The sequence below is a fragment of the Heterodontus francisci genome, chromosome 12 (assembly GCF_036365525.1).
Source record: "Heterodontus francisci isolate sHetFra1 chromosome 12, sHetFra1.hap1, whole genome shotgun sequence".
Classification (NCBI taxonomy): domain Eukaryota; kingdom Metazoa; phylum Chordata; class Chondrichthyes; order Heterodontiformes; family Heterodontidae; genus Heterodontus; species Heterodontus francisci.
This window is the reverse complement of record NC_090382.1, coordinates 17757564-17784965: the sequence shown is the minus strand read 5'-3', so window position 1 is coordinate 17784965 and position 27402 is coordinate 17757564. Positions and strand designations below refer to the sequence as shown.

Genomic DNA, 27402 nt, shown 5'->3' with positions numbered 1-27402 from the left:
TGGTCCTATGTACTGTTTTCGTTGGAGCCTTCATAGTTGAAGCAAGTGTTAGTGAGGATTTTGAATGTGTGTTATAAAGACAATTCCATATCCACCAAACACTTGCAATAAAGATAAACTCATTGCATGAGATGGTGTTCACCCCACAAAGAATAACCTCTCAGCCTACAAACATCTGCTTTCAATGACAGAATGGACCTTAATCAAACATCTTTCCCCAAATGGAATCACGAAAGTGGCCCTTCCATTTGGTCAAAGGAGTGTTCAAGATTAAGATAATGTCAAGCATCAAACCAGGTAATGAAATGTACTGATTTCTGACCAATTACATGTCCTAGGGTTCACTGGTTATGAACCAACTTAATTGAAGAACAACTTGTATTTATATTAAAACAAATGCAAGGCTTTTTATATTTTCCAGTTACAGCACAGCTTAGGAGTGGCAGTATAAAAGGTTAAAAACAGCCAGGTTATCATATGGGAACAATTTTAATCAGGTTACAGAAATGAAAATGAATTCAACAGCAAGGAATGAAAAATTTGTCCTTGGCCAAAAGCTGTCAAGAATAATATTTCGAACTGCATATCATTTTCTTTGACAGCTAAAAGAGAAAGGCGGGGGGGGGGGGGGGGGGGGAAGTGCAGGCAGTAAGGTGGACCTGGAACTGCTAAAACAAACTGCACTTTCTATGAATACATGATTGCAACCAAGACCTACTGTCAGTTTCTGTCGGAATGCAATGCATTGTACAGAACTGCCGCCCATACCCTCAACAAGACAAATTCATATGGTCAAAGAAAAAGACTGCATATAAGTTTCCAAGTGTTACACAGAGTGCAGCTATAGGTGTGGGAAACCAGAGTCACCATTTCAGCTTGCTCCACTGGAAAAAGAAATATGCTCAAGAGCTCATTTAGTAAAGCCAGCATGCAAAAGACGTACAGAGGAGTTTTTGATTGTATTGAGTTAGCTGATCGCGGTCAAATGGGGAGGAATTGGCCAATGTTTCCATTCCCTCACACTATTCGAGGAATTCTGCCTGGAAGTACCCACATGGATATCAGGTGAGTCAGAGTTATACAGCGCAGAAACAGGCCCTTCAGCCCATCATGTATGTGCCGGCCATCAAGCACCTATCTATTCTAATCCCATTTTCTGGCACCTGGCCCGTAGCCTTGTATGCTATGGTGTTTCAAGTGCTCATCTAAATACTTCTTAAATGTTGTGAGGGTTCCTGCCTCTACCACCCCTTCAGGCAGTGTGTTCCAGATTCCAAACACCCTCTGGGTGAAATATTTTTTCCTCAAATCCCCCTAAGTGAGGACTGAACTGGACTCAGATGTCCACTGCCTTTCACAGTCTGAGTTCACATACAATGAATGTGACTGATGACAGGGTTACCCTGGCTTACAGCATTTGTGGATCTGCACTCTAGCAGAGGGCAGAAAAACTGAAATACAAATGTCGATTTAACACATTTGGTATGTGCTTCTGATTTCACACAGGTTAGACGAGGAATTCTAGTGGATGCTTTAGGTGGCTCCATGAAACGTGCCAAGCAAAGTTTGGGGCAGTTCACCTTCGAATAACTAAAAATTCCTTTTGTGAAACTGTTCCATCTTCTGCAATCATGACTTTTTGATTTCAAATCATCTTCAGTTTGTCTATGAGGCACTACACTATACCAGAGTTCATACGAACATACATATGTTCATGCAAACATATGAATCAGGAAGAGTTCCATTCGGACCCTCAAACCTACTCTGCCATTTGATCAGATCATAGCTGATCTGATTGTGGCATCAACTTTACTTTCCTGTCTATCCCCATACCCTTTGACCACCTTGTCAATCAAGTAACTAACTCAGCCTGAAAAATATTCAATGACCCCTTCTCCACTACTCTCTGGGGATGAGATTTCCACAGACTAATGACTCTCAGAAAACAATTTCTCTTCAGGTGCCTTAAATGGGAGACCCCTAATTTTCAAATGGTATCCCTTGTTTCTAGTCTCTCTCATAAGGGGAAACATCCTCTCAGCATCCACCCGGTCAATTCTCAAGATCTTATGTTTCAATAAGATCACACCTCATTCTTATAAACTCCAATGGATACAGGCCCAACCTGTTCAACCTTTCCTCATAAGATAACCCCCTCATCCCAGGAATCTGTCAAGTGAACCTTCTTTGAACTGCTTCCAATGCAATTATATCCTTTCTTAAGCAAGGAGACCAAAACTGTACACAGTACCTCCAAGTGTGGACTCACCAACACCCTATACAACTTAGCATAACTTCCTTACTTTTATATTCCACTCCTCTTACAATAAGGAGCTTGTCCAGGAGTGTATTTGTTAGCAAACTTGATTAAGAAAAATCAAAACATCCTACAGTCCAAAATTCAAGTGAGGATATGAAAGCATTGACAGCTTTAAAAAAAACACTGCGTGTCAAGTAAAATTTGAGATGTTCTTAAGAATCAGTACACGCCCCTGTACAATACTGTACATCAACGGGGTTGTGGCAGCTTGCTGAAAGGAGGCTAGTGCATAGCATGGAGCTGCTCCATTGGATGCACATGGTATTGGCAGAGTTTATATCCCAAGTGATGACAGAAAATGCAGTAGCACCCTTTCCTAGCCAGATCCTGAGTTTACTTGTAGCCTCCTCCTGATGTCCCCAGCACTGATGCAGTCTTCAGCCAATTCCATTCATTCCGTGTGATATCAAGAAATGACTCAAGGCACTGGATACTGCAAAGGCTATGGGCCCTAACAACATTCCGGCAATAGTACTGAAGACTTGTGCTCCAGAACTTTCTGCACCCCTAGCCAAGCTGTTCCAGTACAGCTACAACACTGGCATCTACCCTGTGCACAAAAAGCAGGACAAGTCCAACCCCACCAATTACCGCCCCATCAGTCTAGTTGAGTGATAGGAGGTGTCATCGACAATGCTATCAAGCGGCACTTGCTAAGCAATAACCCGCTCAATGACATTCAGTTTGTGTTCTGCCAGGGCCACTCAGCTCCTGAGTTTATTACAGCCTTGGTTCAAACATGGACAAAAGAGCTGAACTCCAGAGGTGAGGTGAGAGTGACTGCCCTTGACATCAAGGCAGCATTTGACCGAGTATGGCATCAAGGAGCCCTAGCAAAACTGAAGTCAATGGGAATCAGAGGGAAAACTCTCCGCTGGTTGGAGTTGTACCTAACGCAAAGGAAGATGGTTGTGGTTGTTGGAGGTCAATCATCTCAGCTCCAGGACATCATTGCAGGAGTTCCTCAAGATAGTGTCCTAGGCCCAACCATCTTCAACTGCTTCATCAATGACCTTCCTTCAATCATAAGGTCAGAAGTGTGGATGTTTGATGATTGCACAGTGCTCAGCACCATTTGCGACTCCAGAAACTGAAGCAGCCAGTGCCCAGATGCAGCAAGACCTGGACAATATCCAGGCTTGGACTGATAAGTGGGAAGTAACATTCGTGCCACACAAGTGCCGGGCAATGTCCATTTAGAAGAGAGAATCTACCCATCTCCCCTTGACATTCAATGGCATTACGATCGCTGAATCCCCCACTATCAACATCCTAGGGGTTACCATTGACCAGAAACTGAACTGGAGTAGCCATATAAATACCATGGCTACAAGAGCAGGTCAGAGGCTAGGAATCCTGCGGCGAGTAACTCACCTCCCGACTCCCCAAAGCCTGTCCATCATCGACAAGGCACAAGTCAGGAGTGTGATGGAATACTCTCCACTTACTTGGATGGGTGCAGTTCCAACAACACTCAAGAAGCTTGACACCATCCAGGACAAAGCCGCCCACTTGACAAGCATCCCATCTACAAACAAACATTCACTCCCTCCACCACTGACGCACAGTGGCAGCAGTGTGTACCATATACAAGATGCACTGCAGCAATGCACCAAGGCTCTTTAGACAGCACCTTCTAAACACGACCTCTACTACCAGAAAGAACAAGGACAGCAGATGCATGGGAATACCACCACCTGCAAGTTGGGTCAAAATTATGGAACTCCCTTCCTAACAGCACTGTGGGCGTATCTATGGACAGCAGCGGTTCAAGAAGGCAGCCCACCACCACCTTCTCAAGGGCAATTAGGGATGGTTAATAAATGCTGGCCTAGCCAGCGACGCCCAAATCCCATGAATATAAAAAAAAGTGACCCTATAAGATTATGATGCTGCACAGATGGCTCTGATGCCCATATCTACATTCACTGAAGTGCATGGCTACTTGTATACCTGCTGCATCGAGCGTTTCAGGGCCCCTGCATAAGTTTCTTTCCCTAGAGATTTGCAAAGGGGGTGGGGGCAGCTGGGATAAGAGGGTAAGGCCGAGAATGCCATTAAAAAAATGGACCACCACATGTGTGGTTTGCGACCCCTAGAGAAGTGACCTCAAGCAGTAGCCGTGCAGACTGGCACATTCCACAAGAAACAAAGAAAGGTGCAAAAGCTCAAGACCGAGACACTGGGCACATGAGCCAGAGAGCAAGCACTTTAAGAGAAGAGGATAACTGAATTGTATCAAAGTTAGTTAGTAAGAACTTCAATCATTTGTTTGCTATTGAGATATAGAGATCATTAGTCTCCTGAGTATAAGGTGAACACATATGTTGTGGCTGCACCCTTGTGACTTTTCTTTTTGAGGCCATGCATGGTCTTAATGTCCTCCATCCAGTGAGGCTGGAGAGGACGACATGACCAGAATACGTGAGTAATGTGGCCTTCAGTTGCTCTGGAACTAAACTTTCAGGGACCGTAATTGATGCAGGTAGCATACAAAGAGTAGTCGAGTGGGCACACCAGATCTCAATCCCATGAGCTTGAAGGCCTTGGGTGAATTCTGCTATCAGGAAGACCAATACAGTACAGCTGGAGCAGGAGAAGAGCAGGTTTCACAGGTACAGATCTATGGATAAAAGAATACCACAGATACTGGAAATCTGATGAAAGGTCATTGATCTGAAATGTTAACTCTGTTCCACTCTCCACAATTGCTTCCAGACATGTTGAGTATTTCCAGCACTTTGTTTTTACAACTCTATGCAGTTGGTATGCAGATTTTCAGAAAATTTAGCAAAATCCCAGAGGCAACTGAAGTCTGGTAGCCTGAGCAGGTAGTGTTTCACTTCACCTGAACTACAGGAACGTCGATGTATGAGTGTGACCCATTTACCATATGGTACTTTTGACTTTCCCCCTCCCTATGCAGAACTCAAGGCCAGGACAAAGTTCTCAATATCAGCAGGAATACAAGCACCTCTGGGACTAAGCGCCATATACTTAGCCCAGAATAATGGAATGAAAGTCTCTTCTGCTTGTTGGCTGTAATGTGTCCAATATGAAATGAGCTTTGGTAGTTTCCGGTAAATGCCTCTTCAACTGGCATTAAATTGCCATCTCTCTCAGCGGATAGAGAATGGCTGTTGTGGAAAGTGGAGATGTTGCAGTGGTGTAAAAGGGCTTTTTTTTTTTAAAAAAAGAGGCTGGGCTTGAGGTATGCTGTTGGAGCAGAAGAGGAGCTTTGACTCTAAATCTAGCCCATGCAACATTGACTAGATGCCTGAACTAGTACCAACCTTGATGGATACACAAAAAAGCTTCACCCGAAAGAAGTCACTAAAGGCAAGATTACTGTGTAACACAGAACTTATCAACTTCAAATATTTCAATTTGGCTCTTGTCCTGGAGTTTTCCTGTTTCACCAATTCTGCACCAGATCATGCCACAAATTCACTCACAGCATGTGCTTCTGGCAATCTGCAGCTCACCTCACAAGGGAAGCAGTTGAATATCTTCAAGGTATAGTATTGCTTCAGTTTCCAGTCATCCTACTGTTATGGGTTGGTTAATTCTGGGATCTGTGAAGGCCAAGTTACAGATGGTCATCCCAGAGACTCGACCAATGTATGGGGCTAGCCCAAACTGCTTTGGTGTTTAAGGAGCTCTTGTAGAATGCAGTGTGTGCTTAACAGCAAATAACCAAGTCAGCTTCCTATTTGGAACTCTATAAATCACAAAGGTCTGTAATGAAAGGCAAAAGCTTTCCAACAAGATAGATGGCAAACATGCCCACAAAATAGCAAGTCAGATGTAGACCACCTCCTAACTTACTGATAAAACTACCAGGGCTTCAGTTTGAAGCTGTTGTGTTACCATAAAAGTTTATGACCCAATTGTAGCTGTACAGGTACAAGATCACAAATTGCAAGCAGCAGCATAGATTTACTGCTCTGGGCACTGCCTTCAAGCCAGTCTCAACCAGTGACTACCCTGTACCATCTATCAACTAATCACTCAATCACACAAATTAATCAGCGATCTAACTTTTTTTTTTAAACTGATGTTAATCCAGCTACTTCACACGGTCACTCACCCCCATCCCAGCAGTGTCCCTGACTGAAACTTTACTGATGTTAATCCAGGTTCTCATACTACCACTCTGTAAGCCCTCCCTGCAATAACCCCTTCCCCCAGCACCGTGTCACTGTATCTCTGCTGATATTAATCCAACTCCCTCACACTGGCACTCAGTAACGCCTCTCCCAGTGGCCTGTGTTACTGACTGTATCTCTATTAATTCCTCACAGTCAGGTCCAGTAAATTCTTCAATGATCACAATGGAGATACTTCCGCTATTAGTTAATTCTAATAGGGATGCTGCTTTATCTTTAGTACATTCAGTACCTTAGTTTACTTCTCTGGATATTCTTCAAATTGGTATTTTATTCCTGCAGTAAAGATCAAACAGGAGTTGGTAGGAGGTTGGAACATTCTCACCATATCCAAGTGTGAATGAGTATCCAGGCTTAGCTGTTAATGGGTGCTGAACTCAGATAACGCATGCACCCTGAGGAAGAGCTATCCCAGGGCACCCCTTGCACAAACAGTTCCCTGTTATAAAGCAGCATGGGTACAGGCTGCTTGGGACACGAGTGGGCTCATGTCCAGTGGATAACTAAGACAAGGAGCAGTAAGCTAAAACTGGCTGGTTAGAAAGTGAAATCGTCAGTACCTGCTCCAGGTAGTGGCCACGTATTCTGTTATCTGGAGATGTAGGTGTATGTCCTCGATGGAGAACGCGTTTCATTCTGGTTACTTGATGGCACATTCAGGAAATCCCAGATCAGAATGGTATCGTCATGGGAACTACTGATGATTTGAAACTCGTCGAACTGCAGTCGAAATACCCGGCCAGAGTGCTCCTGTGATTGAAACAGTAGGTCAATATCATGTCAATATACAGGAACAATCACGACTGGAAACCAAAGCAGTTTCTCCCACACAGCATGGGTTACTCAGGGTTATGCTGATGAAATATGACTATCCTCTACTTGACATCTGAGTGACATCTTGTGATCTAATCCTTTTAGGACATTTTTACAGTGAACTTGCCACTGATAATACTCATTTTACCAATTTCACCTGTCAATGCAAGAGATGTGCCTCCAGAACTTAGAAACTTACTGCACAGAAGGAGGCCATTCAGACTATCTGTGCCTATCCAATTGCCCTACTCCCCTCCTCTTTTCCCACAACATTGCAAATATACATCTAATTCCCTTTTGAAGCTACTATTGAATCTGCTTCCATCACCCTTTCAGGCAGTACATCCAGTTCATGATAAATCGCTGCATATAACAATTCTCATGATGTCTTTGGTCCTATTGCCTATTATCTTAAGCCTGTTTCCTCTGGTTATCACCTCTCCTGACAGTGAAAAGAGTTTATCATTTACTGCCAAAACCTCTCAAAACGTAAGCTTTCATGGATCCCAAGAGCTGCCCAAAGGAGGAGGCACAAAATGGAGACCTATGTCTTACTCGCCCCCTCCATTAAGTCCCTACTACTGATAACCTCTATACCACCAAACATTATTAGTAAGAGGTTTCAGTTAGAGGTTTCTGCTTGATGCAGCTCGACTTGACTAGGGTCTGATGCTCTCCTCAGGCCCAATGCGCATTCCGCCAATTCGATGGGTAACTGTACTTAAACAGAGAATTATAGGTGCTGACGCAGTGCCAGACAGATTTGCACAGGAGGAGTGGCGTGTGAAGCCTCACTGCTGGTGGACTTTCTCTGGATGCAGAATAGCGAGGTGCAGCCACAGCAGGTCGTGTGTTATTAACATAAATATTAAGCTGCGATAGATCTAGTCATGCTGTTCTTGATGAGTGATGGGTTCTCTACAACCCTCCAATGCTGGATAGGCTCTGGCATCAAGCAGGCCATCATCTTCCAGCCAGCTATCACAATTTATTTGCACTATTTCGAATGCTCGAGCAAGTGCTCATTTTTATCCTATTAACGTGGCTAGAATATTCTACTAAACAGCAATCTTCAACTTCCTGTTTTTTCAAAAAAAAAGTTGTTGCAAACTGCAAATTTATTTTGCGCATTCCAGATAACAACTATCAAAAAAAAAGCACAGTTCAATCACTCCACACGTACTTTGAATTATTTTCCCTGCTATTGATCAATCATAGCTTGGTGTAACCCTCCCAATAGGAGTAATATTGCTGCGTTGGGAACACTGAAGCATGGATACATACCACCAAAGTGCGTAGGCATAAAGTACTTGCAGGTGCTCGAGGATCCAGAGCAGCTTGCAAGTCCCATACTTTGATTTTGCTGGAGAGAAAAGAGACACAAATGTTTATGTTATCCTGAGAAATAGCCCCGAGAAATGTTGTGATATCACTTTAACAGTGTAAATACTCCACACAGCATCATAGGAAGTGATGTCATTTGGCATGTGATCAGTTGGGATTCAGCAAGACACCTAGTCACACACTCTTGTAAATATCTTTACAAATGAAGAACTCACAGTTCATGACCACTCAACTTAAGATTGTTTGGTTCCTTATTGCTACACAAAAGCAATAATGCACCAAGAAGCACTGAACAATGAAGTACCAAACTAAGCCACATTGCACTAGGGATGTCAAGATTATAATTTTGGCAACTACGTAGGTGCATGCTGTGGAACCCCTTGTACCCATTAATTCACATACATCACTGGATACGCTTCACAAACTAGGGGATTGTGCCTGGATGTGACACGATACTAAGTAGAGTGTGAAATGGCAGCCATTGCCCGAGTTAGGTGGTCGTGGGTTCAACTGCCAGTCCAGAGACTTGAGCACAAAATCTAGGCTGACACTGTGGGAGGTGTTTTTGGATCAGACTTCAAACCGGGACCCTGTCTGCTCTCTCAGGTGGACGTAAAAGATCTCATGGCACTACTGCAAGAGCAGCAGGGGAGTTCCACCTGGAGTCCTGGCTAATATTTATCCCCTCAACCAACATCACCAAATCAGCTTAGCTCATCATCTCACTGATGCTTGTGGAACATTATTGTACACAATTTGGACATCGAGTTACACAAGACTGGGTGAAGGAAAGGGGCCTAAAGGGCTTTGGAAACAGGGAAGGCACATGGGGATTAGGATTACAACTCGTGGAGGATAGATACCAACACAGACTGATTGGGCCAAATTATTTCCATGAAGTTTCTACTAATTCTAGATGAAGCTATTCTCATTAGAGAAATAAGTTTAAAAACAATCATATCTCCTCTAAGCCCAAGACTTTGCCACCGTATTGGGTATTTGAGATAAAAGTTAAAAATGAGTTCAAGGTAAGGTGCCAAAAAGAGTTAGATTAGATGTTAGAAAATATTTATTTTCCCAGACAGTCATCACCCTCTGGAACAGATTACCTATGTGTGTGGTAAGCATAGATTCTATACAGTGCTTCAAAAAGGGAGCTGGATGGATTTGAGAGAAATGGACTGCAGGCTGTGGATTAGAAGGATTTCTGAGTCACTGCCGTTCTCCATTTGATTATGTAATAGAACTGGAGGATAATTTCCTGGAGTTTGCCCTCTGGTCTAATTGCCTTTCCCAGCAGATTGTGTGGCCTCTAGAGAGAGGAGGAATGGTACACATGCCTGCACCATATTATAACTTTCCCCTGGTCCTCCCTGTGTACACTGCAGATTTTGATATTCACCTTTTGAAGCTCCAGGCCCATTTAATTCAAACAGGGCAAGTCAGTAAATAACAGAAGTACAAATGGAAAAAACTTGCAGGGACTTTGTGGAGAAGGTAGACAGAACTTGCAGGTTGCATGTGTCCCATGAGACCTTTTCCTACATTACAACTGTTACTACACTTCAAAAGTATTTAATTGGCTGTAAAGCATTTTGTGATGACCCGAGGTCATAAAAGGTGCTATATGAATGCAAGTTCCTCCTTTCCAGATTCTCCAAGTATTGTTCACAATCAGGATTACATACCCATCGTAAGCTCCACTCACAATCCTTTTGTTATCAAATCGAATGCATCGGACTAACTCCTCGTGCCCTTCCAAGACCCGCAGACAGGCACCACATTCTATGTCCCACAACCTGCAAAAGAGAACACCAACATGTCAACGATTTCAACATTCTTACAATACAGAGAATTAGATTGGTACTGGAGCTACATCAGTGAATGGATAGGCTTTGGACAACCCCAGGGTGCTTTACAGAGTTTGTTTTCACATAGTTTTCCCACATCATGTTTCTCTAAATTCTGTTATCAAAAGATGAGAGGTGTTAATGTTGGTGAATGAAACGTTTTTCCATTTGGGATTCCCAGTGTCAATACCCACCTCCCACCCAGTCAGGTACAGAAAACACACTTCTCCACACCCCCAGCCATTTGGCTTGAGATGGCAAAGCTCAGGGTCAGCTCTCTGACTGCTCCAAAGCAGTAACCCAGAAAGTTTCCGAGACGGCCTGGTCAGTGATGTCACTGCAGCAGCTGAGCTGTGAAAGGGGCCAGATCTGACTGTTGCCATCTAAGAAATCAGAAATAAAACTGACATTTGTACAAGGCTAAACTTAATAGTATCTTTTTACTAGATAAACTAAGGAACAGGATGAACAAATGTACGCAAAGCTAACCTACCTTTCACGTGTCCATTAGTTGAGTTTTATCCTATATGCTGTAACTTTTTGTACACATTATAAACATGGGAATTACTAGACGAAAAAGACCAAAATCCATCTAGTTGTCCTTCTACCATTCAAGTAGTTGCTTGATACAATAATAATGGATTTATTGGCTAATCATAGCAACCAATCTCTGTCACTTAGTCTACAAAGAGACCCAGACATGGTGCCAGGAAAACTCCAGTGGCGGAGTGCTTTAGGAATCATAGGTCCAAAGTACTGTTCCTCCCAAGTACACTGCACTTAACCACATCATGTCTCAAACTACTCATATACTGTATCATAAAATGTTACTTTCTGAAAGAAATCCAATTCACATTTGACTCGATACTGACTGCTTCCACCGTCTTCCTAGGGAAATTTGTTTTATAGATCTCTGATATAACTTTTCCACAAATTTGTTTTGAATTTACTTCCCTTCAAGTGCAAGCCTTGTCCTATTTCTACTGTTCTGGATAAGTTGAAACAGCTGGTCATGATCTACATTATCTAGTCCATTTACACTCCTGAAATCACCAATCATATTACTTCTCTTTTCCATTGACAACAGGCCCAATTTACATTATCACTCATTATCCAATTCCTTCCTTCCCCTCAAACATTGCAGTTTTCCCCTCACCCACCCAACATCTTCCATTAATGTTGCTCACCATCACTTGAGCACCACAATCACAATGGATTAGGCAAGCTAAATCAGGGTGGCACTACTATAGGTAGCTGCCAAGTGGATGCTGGGCAGTTCCCCACAGCCAAGGTTCCAGATCATTATCCAACCACCTTCATGCATGGATGCCAGGAAGGGGAGAGCAGTAGGTTCAACTATGACAACCCCCTTGAAATAAATAGATAATCAGCGCTCGGGCCTTATGCTACCAAGTGGATCTCAACAAGGTACCATAGGATGCCAAGTGCCTGGTGGAACGCACCCTATGAGGTTGGGTGGAAAGAAAGGATAGGCTTTAGGTTGTTAATTAGTTATCATTGCACATTACAAAACTACCAGAAACACTACACAATGGTAATCAATTTATACAGATAAAGTAGTGATTACATATGGATGTATGATAAATGGTTTTGCTCTCATCATTCTATGCCATACGTGGTAAGAACCATGCAGCAAGAGGAGGCCACTTGGCCCACTGTGCCTGTGCTGGCTCTTTGTAAGTTATGTAATTAGTCCCACCCACTGCCCTTTGCTGTCCCAATAACCTTGCAATCTGCATGCATGTGTGTTAATCAGTATATACAGATATGAACAGAGATCCAACAGCCCATAGATTCTACCTGATTGTGTTATCTGAAGAGCCACTGACAACCAGTCGGTCCCGATACTGAAGGCATGCTATTCCACGTTTATGGCCATTCAAGGTACGTACAAATTCACAAGTGCTCGTGCTCCACACCTGCAGGGTTAAAACACAGGGCTAAACCATTTTAAAAAAGGTCTCTACTTTTCACCATGAGCTCGCATGGGGTCAAATTAGCAGCTCAAGTACCAAGTTTCTGAACATAATGACACGAAGAAAATGCATCAATACTCCTTCAGATGGGGGAAAAACTGAAGAACATCACAAAACCATGGTATATTGGGGAGCTCAGGGCACATTTAGAATTACACTAATGGATAGCGAACACATGATCAGAAGCGAAATGTGGCGTTGCTTTATATTCACTCAAACCCTCCAGAGATTACAGAACAACTGTAAACGCTGGAAATATGAAATAGAAACAGAAGACACTGGAAATGCCCAACAGATCAGTCAGCATCGGAAAGAAATCATTGAGAAGGACACTTTCCATTGCAACAAATATTCCCCTCATAACATTCAAACAGCATTCTGTATGAAATAAATCTAGCTGAAAAGCTAGAATGTTTGGGCAACAGAAGTAAACGTCATTAAATGGGTATCTAGGTCAGAGAAGAGTGCAGATTCCAATTTCACGCAGCTCGACCACTGATCTGAGCCACACTGAGCAGGGAGGCACCAAGCACAGTACAACGGAGAGCAGGTAGGGAGAACTGTATATGAGTGGGCCCTTCCCCTCCTGGGTTAATGTCTACAAGGAGCAGTGGCAGAAATTCTGACTGTCTGTATGCCCAACCTTGCACCCAGGCCAGGCAGGCAAGGAAAAAAAAAAATCAGAGGGAAGTTTAGGGATAAAAATAGAATAAAGTGCAAAACGTATAGTATCCGGGCTTCCTTTTATGGAGGACTTTAGATATTTAAAGCATGTAACACTAATCATGCAATTTCACACACATAAAAGCAGAGGGTGATGCAGCAAACACAGACTAAAGGAACAAAAGAAAAAACTGCAGATGCTGGAAATTTGAAACAAGATCAAAGACGAAGTGCAGGAAACACAAATGAGGTCAGGCAAGATCTTGGAAGGGAACAGTCGGCATTGGGGATGTAAGACTCTTTGTCAAAGCTGAAATAAAGAAAATCTATTTCATGGTAAACACTCCAGGCTGCACAGAAGTTTCCAGGGTGGGGGGGGGAAGGGAGGAGGAGACAAAGAGGAGAGTCAAGAGAGAGCACACGCATGCACAGGAGGAGAGACTGAGACAGACAGAGGTAAATCAAAGAAAATTTAAACTCACTTTAATAGTTCGGTCACCTGACGCTGATACAATGTATTTATCATCAAAGTCTACCACATTGACTGCTGCCCGATGGCCAACTAACACCCGCCGCAGTGTGATGTCAGTTGGAGAGGCCATGTCCCACACAGCTATCGATCTGTCCTTTGAGCATGTGACCATCAGTCCATTACTGAAGCGAAGGTGCAATACTGCCTCATTGTGATGAATTAGTGTGTTCAAAACCTCTGCTGTATTAACATCCCAGACCCTAGGAAATAAGAAAATCCAATTACAGAATGTTACTAAATTACCACATCACAATGGGCATATAGTGTAACACGAGTGAATCACGAAAAGGTCTAAATGAACAGAATCAAGATTTTGGCACTGCCTCGATAGAAAGCACTTCTCTCCTGATGATGCACAGTTCCACAGACACAGACTGCTCTGTGGGGTCCCTCACCTCAGTGGCCATTCTTTATGTGGTAGCCGAAGCAACAAGTGTTGGCAGGCTGTTGTACCATTAAGGAGCAGGATCGCAGCTCAGCCTAATTTTGTGCACTTACCCTACTTCTAGCTAACTCAGTCAGCTCAGGAACTAAACCATGTGGAAAATGTTATACACGACTTCAAAGGTCAGCTTAGCCTAGCTGGTAGCACTCTTACTGAGGTTCAAACCCTGTGTTAGGACTTGAGTGCATAGTATAGATGAATGCCTCAGTGTAGTACGTTATTTGGATGAGATATCAATTGCAGTGGTTCAGATGGTTGGTAAAGCCCTTGCATAGAAAAGGAGGGAGCTCCCCTGGCATACTGGTCAATGTTGGTCCTTCAACCTTCAGCTGCGATAACTACATCAACTGGTCATTCATCTCACTTACTGTTTGGCAATCTTGCTGTGCACAAAATGGCTGCAGATACACAACAGTGAATGCATTTCAATTATCATGCTGCAAGTAAAGCATTTTGGGACACTGTGAGAAGCGATAAGGCCTCACATAAATGCAAGCTATTTTTCTCTCAGTCAGCTAGGGGAGAACTAAGAATAAATCTTACGGACAAATTAGAGTTAATTAAGGAAAGCCAGCATGAATTTCTTAAGGGAAAATCATGTTGAACTTACTTGGAGATTTTTGAGGAGGAAACAGAGAGGGTTGATGAGGGCAATGCTGTTGATGTGCACATGGACTTTCCAAAGGCGTTTGATACAGGGCCACACGACAGACTTGTAAGCAAACTTGCAGCTCATGGAATAAAAGGATCGGTAGCAACAGGGATGTGAAATTGGTTGAATGACAGGAAACAAAGAGTAATAGTTAATGGATATTTTTTTGGGCTGGAGGAAGGTTTGTAGTGGAGTTCCCCAGGCATCAGTGTTGGGACCCTTGCTTTTCCTGATGTATATTAATGACCTAGACTTTGGCATACAGGGCACAATTTCAAAGTTTGCAAATGATATGAAACTTGGAAGCAGTAAACTGTGAGGATAGTGTAGAACTTCAAAAGGACATAGACAAGTTGGTGGAACGGACAGACAGGTGGCAGATGACGTTCAGTGCAGCGAAATGTGAAGTGATTCATTTTGGTAGAAAGAACTCGGAGACACAATATAGAATAAAGGGTACAATTCTAAAGGGGGTGTAGGAGCAGAGAAACCTAGGTGCTTCTGTGCATAATTCATTGAAGGTGGCAGGACAGGTTGAGAGTGCGGTTAATAAAGCATACAGTATCCTGGGCTTTATTAATAGGGGAATAGAGTACAAGAGCAAGGAAGTTATGTTGAACTTGTATAAGACATTAGTTTGGCCTCAGCTGGAGTACAGATTCCAATTCTGGGCGCCGCACTTGAGGAAAGACGTGCGGGTATTGGACAAAGCACTGAAAAGATTCACAAGAATGGTCCCAGGGATAAGGAATTTCAGTTATGAAGATAGATTGGAGAAGTTAGGGGTGTTCTCGCTGGAGAAGAGAAGACTGAGGGGTGATTTGATAGAGGTATTCAAAATCATGAGGGGTCTGAACAGAGCAGATAGAGAGAAACTGTTCCCACTTGTGAAAGGATCGAGAATGAGAGGGCACAGATGTAAAGTATTTGGTAAGAGAAGCAAATGTGACATGAGGAAAAACTTTTTCACGCAGCGAGTGGTTATGGTCTGGAATGCTCTGCCTGAGAGTGTGGTGGAGGCAGGTTCAATTGAAGCATTCAAAGGGGAATTAGACAGTTATATGAAAAGGAAGAATGTGCAGGTTTATGGGGATAAGGCAGGGGAATGGAACTGATAGAATTGCTCTGAGAGCCAGTGCGGACACGATGGGCCGAATGACCTCCTTCTGCACTGTAAGGATTCTGTGATTCTGTAAAAGAGGTGGCAGTCAACCTACACTTCAGCAGGGCGAGTGCGACAAGGTATCTACCACCTATTGAGTTGTTTTGACTCAGGTGGTAACATTTTGACACTGAGGTGAGTGCTATGGGCTCAAACCTCATTTCAGATGCTTGATATTAAATAGGCTGCCACTTCAGTGCAGTACTGAGGGGATGCTGCACTGTTAGAAGTAGAGTCTTTCAGGTGAGACATTAACCCGACTCTCCATCTGCCCTCTCAGGTGGATGCAAAAAATCCCACGAGATTTTTGGAACAGCAGTGAAGTTCTCCTGGGGTTCTGGCCAATATTTAGCCCTCAACCATCACGAAAACAAATTATATTATCTATCTCACTCAACACTGACTACTATTCAAAAGTATTTAATTCACCGTGAAGCACTTTGGGATGCCCTACATGAATGCTCCTACACAAGTTCAAGTTCTTCCCTTTGGTCTTGCCATCAGATATGCTGCTGAGGGATGGGAAGGAGGAGGGGGGAAATTAAAGGAGAGATAATCACAGTTCTGGTGCTCCCCCTGCCGATTGATGTATACCATTTTGGCAGATGCCCAGGAGCAGACTGCTGGTCTGCTGAGTCAGTAAATAGCCAAACAGTTTTTGGGATGGTGCCTCCTTAATGTGCCACTGGGTTCCTGCATCTTACCTTACTGTAGAGTCTGAAGACCCAGTAACAATGACTCGCTCATCATATTGCAGACACAGAACAGAGCCTGTGTGACCCGTTAGTATTTTCAAACACTCCAGCGATTGTTTGTCCCATATCTGCAGCAACCAAACAGAACCATAAGCAAAAGCAAAATGAATCCTGGTGTTGACCTATCCTTTTTACTACTCAGGCTTCTTGCCTTAAAGCAGAACAAAAGCTCTTGTGGTTATTGAGCTTATTGTTCCATCAATAGACTGTAAGGGGGAAGGGAAAATCTCACAAATCAACATGTTTAAATGATGCATTTTGTCTGTACTCTTAAATCATCTCAAATTGCTTCCATCTGTAACAGATTGCTAACCACATCCTGAGGTAAACCAGCATAAAGATATTCTCCTCCAGACACAACCCATCAGCTCCCAACGGCTCAGTGAACTTATCCAAGAGCAAGTTATGATAAATTAATTGCCGAGTTAACTGATCCTAGCCTGGGTGGTGCAGGTGGCATTACAAGTGGCCTCAGCATTCACAAGAACACAAGAAATAGGAACAGGAGTAGACCATTCAATAAGATCATGGCTGACCTTGGGCTTCAACTCCACTTTCCTACCCATTCCCCATATCCCTTGATTCCGAGACCAAAAATCTATCTATTCCAGCCTTAAATGTATTCAACGATGGAGCATCCACAACCCTCTGGGGTAGAGGATTCCAAAAATTCACAATCCTTTGAGTGTAATTCTGCTCATCTCAGTGCTAAATGATCGGCCCTTGTCCTGATCAGTGCCTAGTGTCTTAAATTCCCCGCCCAGCGGAAACAATTCTTAGCATCTACCCTATCAAGTGCCTTCAGAATCTTGTATGTTTAATGAGATTATCTCTCATTCTTCTAAACTCCAGAGAACATAAGCCCAATTTACTCAGCCTCACATTTCCAGGTTGGGGAAAGAACTCGGGGTGCCATTCCTAAACACTTTCTAGTGACCCCAGAGTACAAGTTTGGGTTCTTTCTAAATTGTCAGAGTCCCCGGAATGAAAGGCTAATCTGCCAGACACTCCTGCGAGTAATCATGGAGAAAAATCATAGGGACATTTCAGGCTAGACTCATACAAGAGGGCCACACAAGCTCAGGACATAATGCAGACCCACGCATGGTTAAAAACCAGGTGATGGAGGGAGCAGTTTCTGGACTGCAGAGGATTGTGGGTACCAAAGGCATCTTTGCTGACTGTCACAAGTATCATGTCAGGTGACCAACAGTAGGACAGTTGCATGCAGCCAAGTCATGTGATGAAACCTCCCAGAATACCGCCAGTGTTGGCAACTCTAGTGGGGGAGGCCATGTTGATTCTTCAGCATATATTTGTCAGTATACCAACATCCAGTGCATTCTTATAATGTCCTTCTCTTACCTCCAGTTTCTAATCTCTCCATCATAACCTTTTATGTCCCCCCACCCTAGAGATTCTGTGCCTTTGGGTAAGCTTAACAGCATATGCAGCAAACCAATTGGACTGATTCTAAAATTAAGTTCTACCACCTCTACACACCGGGCAACTAAACAACTCAAGTGAGCAACTCAAATGAGACTAAAAGACCAGTAAAGTGGGGATAAGACTATATTAAATGTAGCACTTGCAGGGACATTCTACAGGGGAAAATAAGAGAACATATTGAATTTTATTAATATTTATACATAAATTACATTAAAAAAAACTCCAAACCAAGCACAATGTTTTGCATGCTAGTTCTCTGTAGGAGGCACCATTTTGCGATAACAAGAGAATTCAACGGTGCAACAGTCACTTTCACTACTCACTTTGATTGAGTTATCTCTCAGACCACTGATTATTTTCTCATCATCATATTGCAGACAGTAAACTCCTTTACTATTCTCCGACCGACACTGAATTCTCTGAAGGTTGTGTCGTCCGCACCTCCAATTGGATTCTATGGTCTGTACAGAGAGAGTGAACAAAGTCAGAATAAAGTGCCCAGGATGTACATTGGAAAAGCACTGGCTCGTGACAAAATGGGAGATTTCTGTGGTTTTTATGATATTCAATAGTCAGTAAAAGTCTGATTTTAAAATGGCCTTCAGCCAGCTGTACGCAAGTCTTGGTGAATCCATTGTTTGCATCAATGACGACCTTATATACAACTGGCTGCATAATTACAGTGGCAGAGGAAGTGACAGATGCCCTAATCAGATATTCGTCATTTATTGCTGCTTCAGAAATTAGTTGTTTAAAGACTGGGTCTGGCTGCTTGAAATGGGAATGTTTGCTTGTTAACAGATTGGGGAATAGGTTAATTACTCTGGCTACTTATCCACTAAAGTGAAAACTGGCAGGAAAAAGGCAGCGCCAAGGCATTAACACCCGACTTCACAAGGTGCAGGTTTCAAAAGCATGGTTAGAACATGGAAGTAATCCCATGACACATCATAAACCTTGTTGTTCCACTTTAGTTCTGCTTGGAGATCTTAAGTTTGAATCTGAAATTTGTACCACCCACTTATAACTTCATATCATGAATGTCTGTGAAAGACTGCTTCATGCAACAGACCAATCTAACTTCTGCAAGAGCAGTAGTTTAACCTTTTGTGTATTCTTTCCTTGGAGTATTGTATTTTCAGTATCTTATGTCTTGCTCAGGTAGTAAAGAAATCTATTAGCTTTAGCCTGAACATTTTATTCCAATAGTGTGAAGGTTCGTCCTTTCAGAACAGACAAGAGTAACTGACAATCTCCATTATGCTATACACCATAATTAGCTGGCGACTCACTAGCCTGGTATGTCATCCCAAACTCTGCTCAAGGGAGAACAATCTTTATAGCTTTTTTTTTTGCCATGAACACAGAACAAGGATCGTTGGGAGAAATTCGGAACTTTAATAGCTGCATTTAGCTGGAGTCTAATGCTGCCACTGGATGCAATTCGACTACTCTTACCGATACAAAATAACTCATTGTCACCTCTAAACACTCACTATGATTACTTAGACCTCCAGCTCAAAATTACACTGTTTTTAAAAGGCCAGGATCTATAATTAATTGCACCTCCAGGCATTTTCCTCAGGCTGGAAATTCTGCATTCCCATCAGTATACTTTACCAAAGTCTCAACATAGAGTCCTTTACAACACAGTAGGAGGCCATTCAGCCATCGACTCCATGCCAGCTGTCTGTAGAGCAATCCAGTCAGACCCATTCTCGGGCTCTATCCCCATAGCCCTGCAAGTTTATTTCCCTCAAGTACCCATCAAATTTCTTTTCTGAATCGTTCATCGTCTCCACTTCCACCACCCTTGTAGGCAGCAAGTTCCAGGTCATTACCACTCGCGGCGTAAACAAAATTCTTCCTCACATTCCCCCTGTACCTCTTGCCCAAAGCCTTAAATTTGTGTCCCCTAGTCCATGTACCGACAGCCCCGACAAACAAATTTCTCTGCAGCACCTGTGGAAGAGCCTGTCATTCTAGAATTGGCCTTTATAGCCACTCCAGGTGCTGCTTCACAAACCACTGACCACCTCCAGGCGCTTATCCATTGTCTCTCGAGATAAGGAGGCCAAAGAAGAGTCCTTGTACCATCAACTAATGGAAACAGCTTTTCTTTGTCTACCCTGTCCAAACCAGTCATAATCTTGTACACCTCTATCAAATCTTCCCTCAACATCCTTTGCTTGAACAACCACCCCAGCTTCTCCAACCTAACCTTGTAGTTAAAATCCCTCATCCCTAGAGCCATTCTGGTAAATCTCCTCTGCACCCTCTCAAGGACCCTCGCATCCTTCCTAAAGTATGGTAACCAGAACAGGATACAATACTCTAGTTGGGACCCAACAAGAGCTTGATACAGGTTCAGCATAACTTCCCTGCTTTTGTACTCAACACCTCTATTTATGAAGCTCAAGACCCCATATGCTTTGCTCACTATTCTCAATATGTCCTGCCACCATCAAGGATCCGTGCACGTGAACCCCCAGGTCCCTCTGTCCCCGAACACTCTTTTAGAACTGTCATTAAACGTACATTGGCTCTCCCTATCCCTTCTGCCAAAATGCATCACCTCACACTTCTCTATACTAAATTCCATCTGCCACTTGTCTGCCCATTCTGCTAGCCTATCTACATCCCGTTAGTCAATTGGTATCATCCTCACTGTTTGCCACTCCTCTAAGTTTGGTATCATTGGCAAATTTTGAAATTTTACTCAATTCCGATATCGAAGTCATTTAGATATAAATGCCCCAAGAATCTGAAGCCCTTATTCCAGCATTATGCCTCAAGGCACACAATGATGCTCCCTATCTTCATATTTCTACTCTCGCTAGTGTGGGGCACTGGGAGTAATCCTGATTACTACCTTTGAGGTCCTACTTTTTTAAACTTCTTCCCTAGCTCCTGAAAGTCTGACTATAGGACCTCAATACCTGCTCTCTCTATGTCATTGGTACTGACATGTACCACAACTTCTGGCTCACCCTGCAGAATGTTCTGTACCCTCTCCATGATGTCCTTTACCCTGGTACCAGAGAAGCAACACACCATGCAGGACTGACTATGACGGTCACAAAAATGCCTGCCCGTCCTCCTAACTATGGAACCTCCTTTCACGACTGCATTTCTATTCTTTGCTGCTCCCTTCATCAATCATCAATTTTCAACATTCATCGCCACATTTTTAAGTAACTTGGTCATCGTTTTATTAACAGCAATCTTAAACCCCCAAAAGAGGCTAGGTTCAACTTCTGAAGACATACAGAACAGGTTAGCAGAGAGGTCAGTGACTAGGGGGCATAAATTTACAGTGATTAGTAGACGGATTAGAGGGGAGATGAGGAAAAACTTTTTCACCCAGAGGGTGGCACGGGTCTGGAAGTCACTGCCTGAAAGGGCGTAGAAGCAGAAAACCTCATCTCATTTAAAAGATGCCTGGCTGTTCATCTGAAGTGGCCTAACCTGAAGGGATTAGTAGGATTAGACTGGGTGCCTCATTTTTCAGCTGGCACAGCAACAATGGGCCAAGTGGTCTCATTTTGTGTTGTAAACTTCCTATGATTCTATGAAATTGGGGCTCAGGATCCTGCTGACATGCTTGGTTTATTGGCTCAAGAAAGCAGAATGCTCAGCGTTGCACCCACCAAACAAACCATGATCCGACAACATAAGCATTGTAAGGGCTGAAGTCTGGAGCAGGTTTATAGCACAACTTGGCATTAATTTATCTCTACCTTGAAGCTTAATATGACCCAGTTACTAAATACTGGTCATGCCAGGAGACACAAAATCCAACATTGGATTTAATAATGTTATGAAAAGTTCTGTACCTTTTCCCATGCGAGGAAAGCCAGCTGGATACAGATTACCTGGGTAGGGTGAAACCACAGGTATCAGGTGATATGAAAGCCAACTATGCTGCTCTTGTTTCTCTTTCAAGAAAAATTAACTTCTACTTTTTTTGGCACCTAGTCATGTGTTTCTCTTCCTACTGAGTTGGATGATACTTCTCTTCTGTCTTCTTCACTGGGGAGAGGGAGCGCACGCCTGGTCCTGGAATGTGTGGGTCAGTACCACACTCCACAGTGTCTTTATACACTGGGGAGGAGGGAGCGTCTGGTTCCGGAGTGCGTAGATCAGTACCAAACTACACAGGGTCTCTACACACCGGGGAGGAGGGAATGTCTGGTCCTGGAGCATGGGAAAGGGGAGGGGGGTGGTGGGGTGTCAGTAACACACTACACGGAGCCTCTATACAATGGGGAGGGGGGAGTGTCAGGTCCCAGAGGGTATGGGTCAGTACCACACTCACGGGGTCTCTATACACTGGGAAGGAGGTACTGCTTGGTCCTAGAGTGCGGGGGTCAGTACACGGAGCCTCCAAACGATGCACAGGAGGGAGCGTTTGGTCCTGGTGTGTGCAGTCAGTAACCACCAGATGGTCTCTATGCACTGAGCCATTAGACGAGTCTGTGAAATTAAAGTCTGAACTCCCATGATTGCTGCTGGTGGAAATCTGTAGCTGTTCCATTAGTTGCGTTCTCTGTCCCACAGACTGCACATACCGTAAAGAGGTTACTGAAATTCCCTTAGGTGTAGGCAAATCTAGGCAAGAATAGAGAAACGTTATCAAAAAACCCCAAGGACTTGAAAACAGTCATGGGACCCAGAATTCAATGCAAAAAGGTGAGTAAATGGTCAATATCTTAGGAAATGGGTAGCATTTTCTCTCTTCATACAGAGCAGAAATATGTCACTACCAACAAGATGCAGTAACCAGTCACAAGTGCTGAATCACAGCTGAGCTTGTTAGAATACAGAATTGTTAGCCCAGAATTGAGCAACATATGCACCCCTCCAGGCTTTACTTGGGTACAGATTTGGAGGGTACAGTGAAGTGGGGAGACATCTCCAGAAGATGTCTCTATACAGAAGACTGCATCAATGAGAAAGTTAATTCAGCTTATTCCAGTTCATCCATCTCGAATGAACCTACAGTCCCACACTCAAAAATAACCAGGGATCTTTTTCCCCAGCTCCACCCACAATTTCATTGCACCATGTGACAAACTTCCTAAATCTGCCTTCCAATAATTTGGGCGAGTGTCTTTGTTCTAGTGTCATGGTTTAGCTTGAAGTAATGCGAGGAGATATCTTCTCAGTGATGAATTTTGTTTACCTTACAATTGCTCCACTGTTGCTAAATCTATCCCACAATATAAATTGAGCAAGTTTGACATAATAGGACCTGGTGTATATTACTTTTCTGTAATATCTAGGTAGTGTTCAGGTGATTAGACAATCCTAGACCTTGAAACAATGACCCCTCGTTTCTCAGCAAGTGCTCGTAATGCCATGCCAGCAGGGTTCTTAGTTAAACATAAATCAATCTACGAGGCCAAGAGCGTAATAAGTAGTATATTACATGTGGCTGTCAAACATTGGAGATAGAGAGAGATGCAATATTTTGAGAGATAACATACATGCACCCTTCCCTTTTATGTGCTCATATTGTAAACTAATCAGTTCATTAAATGCACTAAAAGGCCAACTATTATATTTTTGGTCCTGGTAGGAGATTGCCAATCTTGTAAGTAAGCCTTTTTAAAAAATTCATTCATGGAATGTGGCCGCCAGTGGCAAAGCCATCGCTTATTGCCCATCCATAATTGCCCTTGAACTGCTAAAGTCCATGTGGTGTCAGTACACCCACAGTGCTGGCAGGGAGTGAATTCCAGGATTTTGACCGAGTGACAGTGAAGGAATGGTGATACATATCTCCAAATCAGGATGGTGAGAGATATGTAAGGGAACTTGCAGGTGATTGTCTTCCCATGCACCTGCTGCCCTTGCTCTTCTGGATGGTAGAGATTGCAGTTTGGAGGGTGCTGTCAAAAGAGTCTTGGCGAGTTGCTGCAGTGTACCTTGTAGATGTTACACATTACTGCCACTATGCACCGGCGGTGGAGGGAGTGAAAGTTTAAAGGTGGCAGATGGGGTGCTAATCAAGAGGGCTGCTTTGTCCTGGATGGTGTCAAGCTTATTATTGGAGTTGCATTCATCCAGGCAAGTGGAGAGTATTTAATCACACAACTGACTTGTGCCTTATAGATGTTGGATAGACTTTGGGGAGTCAGGTGTTGAGTTACTCGGTGCAGAACACTGAGCCTCTGACCTGCTCTTGTAGCCAGAGTCATTTATATGGCTGGTCCAGTTCAGTTTCTGGTCATTGCTAACACCCAGGATATTAACAGTGGGGGATTCAGCAATGGTAATGCCATTAAATATCAAGGGAAGATGCCTAGATTCTCTCTTGTTGGAGATGGTTATTCCCTGACACCCATGTGGTGTGAATGTTACCTGCCACTCATCGGCCCCAAGCATGAATATTGTCCAAGTCTTGCTGCATGCAGGCATGGACTCCTTCAGTAGCTGAGGAGTTGCAAATGATACTGAACACTGTGCAATCAGTGAACATCTCCACTTCTGATTTTATGATGCCGGGATGGTCAGTGATGAAGCAGCTGAAGATGGTTGGACCTAGGACATTACCCTGAGAAACTCCTTCGGCGATGTCCTGGGGCAGAGCTGATTGGCCTCCAACAATCAACCATCTTCCTTTGTGCTAGTTATGACTACAACCAGTGGAGGGTTCCTCCCTACCCCACTCCCAATTCCTATTAACTTTAATTTTGTTAGGGCTCCTTGAAGCCACACTCGGTCAAATGCTGCCTTGATGTCAAGGGCAGTCACTCTCACCTCACCGTCAGCTCTTTTGTCCATGTTTGGACCAAGGCTGTGAAGAAGTCTGGAGCTGAGTGACCCTGGCAGAACCCAAACTGAGCATCAGCGAGATTATTGCTGAGTAAGTGGCACTTGATAACACTGTCGATGACACCGATCATTTCGCTAATGATTGACAGTAGACTGACGGGGTGGGAATTGGTCGGATCGGATTAGTTCTGCTTTTTGTGTACAGGACATACTTGAGCAATTTTTGATATTGTTGTAGCTGTACTGGAATAGCTTGGCTAGGGGTGCAACTAGTTTTGGAGCACAAGTCTTCATAACTACAGTCAGGATGTTGACAGGGCCCGTAGCCTTTGCTACATCCAGTGCGCTCAGCGTTTGCTTGATATCATATGGAGTGAATTGAACTGGCTGAAGACTGGCATCTGTGATGCTGCAGCCCTCAGGAGGAGGCAGAGATGGATCATCCACTTGGCACTTCTGGCTGAAGATGTTGCAAATGCCTGGTCTTTCGCACTGATGTGCTGGGCTCCCCCATCATTGAGAATGGGGATATTTGAGGAGCCACCTCCTCCAGTTAGTTGTTTAATTGTCCACCACCATTCACGGCTGGATGTGACAGGACTGCAGAGCTTAGATATGATCCGTTGGTTATGGGATTGCTTCGCTCTATCGCATGCTGCTTACGCAGTTTGACACGCAGATAGTCCTCTGTTGCAGCTTCACCAGGTTGACACCTCATTTTGAGGTATGCCTGGTGCTGCTCCTGGCATGCCCTCCTGCACTCTTCATTGAACCAGGGTTGGTCTCCTGGCTTGATGGTAATGATAGAGTGGGGGATATGCCAGGCCATGAGGTTACAGATTGTGGTTGAGTACAATTCTGCTGCTGCTGCTGATGGCCCACAGCGTCTCATGGATGCCCAGTTTTGCATTGCTAGATTTGTTCGAAATCTATCCCATTTAGCACGTTGGTAGTGCCACACAACACGAAGGAGGGTATCCTCAATGTGAAGGCGGGACTTCATCTCCACAAGGACAAGTCACTCCTACCAATACGATCATGGACAGATGCATCTACAGCAGGCAGATTGGTGAGGACGAGGTCAAGTATGTTTTCCCCTCTTGTTGGTTCCGTCACCACCTGCCGCATACCCAGTCTAGCAGATATGTCCTTTAGGACTTGACCAGCTTGGTCAGTAGTGGTTCTACCGAGCCACTCTTGGTGACGGATATTGAAGTCCCCCACCCAGAGTACATTCTGTGCCCTTGCCACCCTCAGTGCTTCCTCCAAGTGCTGTTCAACATGGAGGAGTACTGACTCATCAGCTGAGGGAAGGCCGTAAGTGGCAATCAGCAGGAGGTTTCCTTGTCCATGTTTCACTATGCTACCAGCCCACTGCTTCTCTAAACTTGGATGTTCAGGAGGCCAGAATGGATGGACTGCAGAGGCGAGAGGCAGGGAGGGACAAGGCTATGGAGAGGTTTAAACACAAGGATGGGAATTTTTAAATGGGAGGCATTGCCAGGCAGGAGACAATGCAAATCAGTGACCAAAGGGGCAATGGGTGAAGTGGACTTGATGAGAGTTAGGATATAGGAAGATTTTTGGATGAGATCAGTCTATGGAGGATGGAATGTGGGAGGCCAGTCACATTCAGGCTATTGCACAGGCATCAGGGTAAGGATGTCCAAAAGGAATAGCAGCTATTTACACAGTACAACATTTCTAAGGATTAGGAACTTAATGTGCAGCTGATTATGCTGCACTACTATTCTGAATAGATACACAATTATGTCTTATGCAACAAAGCAGTTCTGTAAGGTTGAATTCAGTCAAAATGATCTGACAAAGTTGCTCATCACGAGATATAATGATAACCCATGAGACCTGGAAGCCTGAAACAGAAAAATCCGGGACATTGCTGGGAACAGATGGAGGGTCGGTCAGCACCCAGGAGAAGAGATGTTAACATTTTGGGTGCAGAACTTATGACCCAAAGCATTAACTTTTCTCTATGAGATGCTGACTGATGTGTATTTTGTTACTTTTTGGTTTGGATTCACTGGCTGGAGAGCACTGATTTGGCATTAACTTGGCAAAGGTGGCCCAGAATTCTCTCAGTGGGGCATGAAAGCATTCAATGCTAAGCATTCCTCCCAATAGTGTTACAAAAACACTTGTTACAGAACGGGCTTGAGAAAGTACCTCAGGGTGGTAAGTAACTGTATTTCATCAGTTCTAATTCTGATATTTAACAGGAGCAAAATCTGACTAATCCATAAAGAGCACCCAAGCAGCAATCAGCCATCATGTCTGTTTTGGTAACTCAATTTGGTTTTAGGCCCACAGCTAGTTGAGCAATGACTGAAGCTCTGCTCGCAAAACCAAAACTTCTTTTTCTTTTACTGGCATATCTAACTACTGAGTCTTGGGATAAAAGGATAATTTTCTTACATTTCCAACTTGGTGCTAGGATCAGGTACAGCACCAGT

General features: G+C 43.7%; 1 protein-coding gene across 5 annotated transcripts in view; it reads right to left on the bottom strand.

The window, feature by feature from the left end:
* The window catches only part of LOC137375766 (F-box/WD repeat-containing protein 11), a 185434-nt gene that overhangs the window by 9713 nt on the left and 148319 nt on the right, over nt 1-27402 (bottom strand). For all 5 annotated transcript variants that reach the window (XM_068043163.1, XM_068043165.1, XM_068043164.1 and 2 more), the window contains 7 exons: nt 18475-18612; nt 16652-16770; nt 13639-13888; nt 12318-12436; nt 10335-10445; nt 8587-8665; nt 7050-7239 (listed from right to left, as the gene is read on the bottom strand). In XM_068043163.1, coding sequence (XP_067899264.1) covers nt 7078-7239; nt 8587-8665; nt 10335-10445; nt 12318-12436; nt 13639-13888; nt 16652-16770; nt 18475-18612 — 978 coding nt within the window. In that variant the 3' untranslated portion in view covers nt 7050-7077. The remainder of the gene's footprint in view (nt 1-7049; nt 7240-8586; nt 8666-10334; nt 10446-12317; nt 12437-13638; nt 13889-16651; nt 16771-18474; nt 18613-27402) is intronic.